General features: G+C 44.7%; 1 protein-coding gene across 5 annotated transcripts in view; it reads left to right on the forward strand.

The window, feature by feature from the left end:
* The window catches only part of LOC109892552 (roundabout homolog 2-like), a 210,641-nt gene extending 204,641 nt beyond the window's left edge, over positions 1-6,000 (forward strand). For 3 of the 5 annotated variants that reach the window (XM_031826449.1, XM_031826450.1, XM_020485166.2), the window contains 5 exons: positions 354-611; positions 1,704-1,900; positions 3,182-3,346; positions 3,910-4,170; positions 4,303-5,999. In XM_031826449.1, the coding sequence (XP_031682309.1) occupies positions 354-611; positions 1,704-1,900; positions 3,182-3,346; positions 3,910-4,170; positions 4,303-4,304 (883 nt within the window). In that variant the 3' untranslated portion in view covers positions 4,305-5,999. Of the gene's footprint in view, positions 1-353; positions 612-1,703; positions 1,901-3,181; positions 3,347-3,909; positions 4,171-4,302 lie in introns of all 5 variants that reach the window. The other 2 variants (XM_031826451.1, XM_031826452.1) reach the window with 1 other exon arrangement.

Consider the following 6,000-nt stretch of genomic DNA (forward strand, 5'->3'; position numbering starts at 1 on the left):
CTTTGGCTGGTTAAACCACCACTTATGACAAAACAGCATGTGGTTAGATCTTGTAATTTGATCTCCCCATCCCATCCCTGCCAGTGGATTTGTAATTACAAACAGCAGCAAATGTGTGTAATTCCCTCTCTCCCTCTGCTGAGAGATAGAACATCAGATAACAATGTTTTTAATGGTCTGGCAAAATTCAAACCAGTAGAAAAACTATTGTATTTGTCTGTGAGCTAAGCGTACAACACTGAGAGCACTAGCAGTAACACTTAGAATTCTAAACACCTTAAACACACACATCCACAGAGAAGTGCAGGATACGGTTTCAGTTCAAATTACTCACATTGTAGTTCATGTTGCAGGTATGACAGCGACAGCTGGGCCCCGCCCCTTCCCGTTCAGACGTACCTCCACCAGGGATTGGACGACGACATGGAGGAGGAGCGAGTGCCCACCCCGCCCCTCAGGGGAGTGGCTTCCTCCCCGGCAGCAGCTCCCTACAGCCAACCGTCATCCTCCTCCCTTAGCTCCACCCACCACGAGGAGATGCAGTCCATGCTGCAGGCCCACCTGGATGAGCTGACCAGAGCCTACCAATACCAAGTGGCCAAACAGACGTGGTGAGCAGGAGAGAATTTACTGTGGATCTGTCAATGTCTTTATTTGAAAAAAATATTATACCTCTTTACTTTCTACCTAGTCTCTTCTCAAGTCTTAGTCTGGTGAGAGAGACTGCTTTCCATGTAGTCTCTTCTCGAGTCTTAGTCTGGTGAGAGAGACTACTTTCCATGTAGTCTCTTCTCAAGTCTGAGTCTGGTGAGAGAGACTACTTTCTATGTATCCGTAGATCATGATATGATACAACATTTGTGCTTGCTACATGTTTTCAGTGTATTATGTATCCACTTTCCACTATGAAATGAAACTAAGTACTGTACTTTGTGTTCTTTTGAATTGCCCCAGGTACTTGTTAGACTAAATTGCCTATGATATTTCAATCATGAGACATTTACCCTGCAATTTCTGCTTTGTGCTGTGGATGAATGAGATGTCATTCTCTCCAATTGATCTGGATGCTTTTGTATATCAATAGCCAGTTTTTTTGAGTGTTTCATATCAGTGTGGTATTTAGGTATGTCATCCTATCCCCTGGTTTCATGTTTCCTGCAAAATATAAAAACAGCCCTTCATTGATTACACCTCATTGGGAAACTTGTCATGTCAGTAGGAAAACGTGTTGAGGTGGTAATGATGGGGTTTGGCCTAGCGCGCTGCTTTGACAACAGGAACAAGAGCTGCTAATTACATGGGTGTCTCATCCATAGTGGGGCTAGGCGTGGGGCGAGGCGTGGGGCGAGGCTTCAGAGGGGACAGCTGTGGGGGAGATAACAGACATGTTACTGACAGCCCTGCCTAGCCTGCCATTCTTCTCCCTTCACCCAGACAATTACCAGTTCATTGTGTTAGTGCGAGCACGAGCACCGCAGAACTAGCCAAAGCAATCGCCACGCGCCGCACATGGAAAATAATGAATTCAATCTCCCACACAGGCACTCACTCACACATGCTGAACGGGGCTCTAGTACTGCACTCTGGTATTTGGTCGTTCGTGGATTTGTGTTTTGGCCTTTACTTCCTGTTTGTTAGTGTCCTTCTCTACCGCTCTGTGTCCAGCCTCAGCGCCATAACATGTTCCCTCATGTTCTATACAGGCATATGAAGGGCAGCCAACACCCGCCTATGGCCCCTGTCCCTCCGATGGGGTACGTGTCCAGCACGATTGGGTCCAACCTGGGAAACAACATCCCATGTGAGGAAGAGGAGGAGGATAAAGCCTACGGAGTGTCACATCAGCTCTGTGGCTTTGACTACACGGCCAGATGCAGCATGGACAACCATGAGGGCTCAGGTGAGACACACACACACACACACACACACACACACACACACATACATACACTCAGATCATGCCCCTCATTTCTTCACAGTGCAGACAGGTGCACACGTCTTTACATCGAGCAGGATGACAAAGGATTTGAGAGCAGTGAGAAAAATTGGCAATAGCAATATGGTTTTATTCAGTCACCACTTACGGAGACTAAATGCCTTGCTCATTATGCAGTTTCGACTGACAGTTTTTTTATTTCCAATTTTCTCAACCGTATCGTGTCATACTCAGAACCAATTGTCTGATTTTTTCATATTGTGATATTCAGACTCATTAATTTGAACAAGGAATTGAATGAAAGGGAAAGATGTATTGTAATCTGGTGTGGACACATGAGTGAAATCCATCTCCATTAAATAAAGAAACGTCAAACTGGCTAGTTATTTGATTTCAGATGGAAGCAATCATTTCTCCACAATATCTAATTTACGTTTTTTTTTCAATCACTCAATGCCATTTCAAGTTTATGACCATATTGTCAAAACACTTAGTCTTTTAGCCTCTCTAAAGCGAATGACTCGGAAGTGTGTCTAACATCAAAAGCTATGAGGAGAGTGAGAGCACAAGGTGAGGGGACAGATCCAGAGGTCAAAAGTGTGATGTGTTTTTGTAGAGCACTAGTCTGAGTTGTTTGAGAGAGTGAGACCATGGTTCAGTCCTAGTCAGGGAGATCATGGATCGTGGATCGTGGATCATGGATCGATCATGGATCGCTGGCTGAGACACGGGAAACTGTGCTAATATACTGTGGTGTGTCTGTGATAAAGTAGGTGATGTGCAGTAATCTGCTGTGTTGCCTTTATGGGGAGAATGCTACGCTAGATCAGCTTATCTCAAAGACCAGGCCAACACACACACACACACACACACACACACAGAAAGTCCAATGCACTTAGGATGGGAGCCATGAATTATAACCACATTGTATCCTTTACCTTGCATTGTCAAGATGTAAATGTTTACCCACACTACCCACACAAACAGTCTTATCTAGGAAGGTTTCTTGCACTGATTTGTACCCCCTCTATCTTCCTCTCCTCAGTTAATTTGATTTACAACATGTATTTTTTCATACTCGAGTTCATTTTAGTACTACACTGAATCCTTTCTAGGATATAGTTTAGCAGTGCAAAAGCTATGATAATCAGTAATTTCTTGCTAATCTAAACTGATTAGCTATGTTGTGCGTCTCCCTAATTCTCTGTCCCTGTGTCCCTGTCCTTTCTCCATTGCCCCCTGTAGGTAAAGGTTACTCCCAGCGGGGTCGACCAGTCAGCTCAGGCTCCACAGAGAGCAGTGCTCTGGGTACACAGAGCCTCGGTCACCAGAGGTCCACACACACTGGACGCAAACCCCAGGCCGAAACTGTTGGGACACTGCCCCGCCAGAGAGACTCCCCCACAGATGGTAAGACATGGGGTGAGGGGGCAGAGAGGACAGCCAGAGAGAGAGATGGGGAAGGTGGATTGTATCTCTCTTTGTTGAATGTGGCTTATAACAAACTACATTGAGTGTACAAAACATTAAGAAAACCTTCCTAATATTGAGTTGTACAACCAGAACAGACTTAATTCGTCAGGGCATGGACACTACAAGGTGTCGAAAGCGTTCAACAAGGATGCTGGCCCATGTTGACTCCAATGCTTCCACAGGGAGGCTGGCCCATGTTGACTCTAATGCTTCCACAGGGAGGCTGGCCCATGTTGACTCCAATGCTTCCCACAGTTGTGTCAGGTTGACTGGATGTTCTTGGGGTGGTGGAACATTCTTGAAGTGGATTTAATAAGTGACAACAATAAGGGTTCAGGGCTCTCACCTGGTCAGTCTATGTTATAGAATGTTTTGTCCACTCAGTGTATATAGCCATGCTGATCTCTGTGACATGTTCAACCGATTACAAAGGCCACTGTGTATAACCCATCTTGGGAGCAGTATTAACCAGTGCCTTATGTCCTCCTCTCCCTCCTCAGTGGCCTCTCCTACCCCTGAGCCTGTCCACAGTGTGGGGGCAAGGCTGCACGGGTCATGGGCGTCTGGTGGCTCAGACCCCCCAGAGGAGTGTATGGTCTCAACGCTGGAGCGGCAGCATATGGCCTCCTGGAGCGGCAGATCCTCTAACATGGCCACTCTGGGCAGGACACGCCACAGGGTTGCGGCTGGCGCGGGCACAGACCACCCACACAACATCCACCCGCCTCCCAACAGCACCGAGCATAGCTATGGAGAACGATGTACGTATTCAGGCTCTCCGTAGTCACACAATGGTATTGTTTCTGGTTGGTGTGAAGCAATTTACTGTTGGTTATATGTGCTGTATGTACTGTATTCACACCTTTGTCTGTCTGTGCGTCTTCATCTCTCAGAGTCTTTGTGAGTCGTGCTGCCTGTGCTGCCTGTCCCAGGACACCTTGTCTATAAGTGCAATGAGATTTCCCCTCTGCGAATGCTACAGGATGGAATATAAAGAGAAGGCTGGAAGATCAAAGAGAGAGAAAGAGGGAGCCAGAGAGAAACGCAGAGCTGTAAATGTGATGTACAGACACACAGACACACATCTCAGTGTTCTTTTTACAGTGTTACTTTCATCCCTCCTTCCAAAAGAATATACTGTATATCACATGCCCCTCCTATTTCATGTCACATGATGTACAGTAACTCACTCCACATGAATGAAAAATAAAAATCTCTGCAGTTAAACTATTGACTCATGAAAGTGTAAGGACTTACATTTCCTGTAAATAGGTTTTGTATTTTCATTTTATTTATTTTTTCTTTGCTATGCAAGCCAAATTCTGACATTGAAGTTGTCTCGTTTACTTGTCATTTTACATTGTGAGTTGATGGACTGTGGTGCCACATTTGTTTTTCATAAATGCTCGAAAAATTGCTTAATTTTGATGAAACTACTGTTTTGTTGTTTGCACAGAGCGTTTTGTGATGATAAGCACAAAGTCATCAGCTGAGGCTCAGAGAAGAATAATGAAGAGGAGTGTCTATAATATACCTTACATTTAAGAAATATAATATTTGACACAGTAAATGCTTTTCAGAGACAGATGTATTGAGAGATATAAGAAACACAAAGAAATTCAGAAATTAAAAAGACGCCCACATAGAAAATGTTATGATGTTTTGTTTTTCAATCTGCAGTTGTCCGTGGGGATGATGTGACAGATGTGCAATGTTGCCCATACACTATATGCCCATTACAGTGAGACTGCAGTACTTGGAACCCTCCAAATAATGACAGTTCAGAATAATCAATAAAGTTAAACCATCTATGTGTAACATTTCAAATGGAACTGTTAATGCAGAGGCAGAGGACAATAGCTAGTTGTTGATAGGGAGGTGTTGGGCCCATAGAGCACCACTCAGGTGTGGTCAGGTGTGGACAGCTGTGTGCACAGATGGACTCTTGTCAGTGTTACCCATGGGGACAGAGTGATAACACAGTGAGACAGGTCTTAAGATGAAGAGATGTTGGCCTTTAGAAATCTAGCTAATCCCGAACTGGGTTTCCAGAGCGCTGAGTGACTAGCAAGCATGATTAACAACAATATGCAATTAGATTATAATAATAGACCCATCATAGATGTGATGGCCGCCTGTTTTAATCCTAGTGGTGCGGTATAATGTGGCCCCTTTATCACCCTGGTAACAGACTGGTAACAGATGAACGCTCACCAGGACACGTATGGTTACCTAGGCAGAGTGAGCCCCTTGCCAAGTGAGGAAATCCTTAACACTGTAACCAGTCACGGAGGGCAGCTGGTTGCTAGTTCTTGCCTACGAGATTCATAATGCAGTGTTTTGATTCCCTTCTTTGTATGGTTCTTTTCTGGTTGTTCTTTGTATTGGCTCCACCTGTAATAACTCTGTACCTGCCAGAGTCCGGTCTGCCCTCAGGAATACACGTACAGTGTGGCCAGTCCTACGATACAAATAAAATGTGTATGTGGAATCAACCATGAGTCTCTGTGATATGCATGTGAGTTGATGGTCCAAGATATTCTCCTCATATGATAATTGTTCATGCTGATTTTCCCATTAGGACATTATGT

The sequence above is a fragment of the Oncorhynchus kisutch genome, linkage group LG6 (genome assembly GCF_002021735.2).
Source record: "Oncorhynchus kisutch isolate 150728-3 linkage group LG6, Okis_V2, whole genome shotgun sequence".
NCBI classification, from domain to species: Eukaryota; Metazoa; Chordata; class Actinopteri; order Salmoniformes; family Salmonidae; genus Oncorhynchus; species Oncorhynchus kisutch.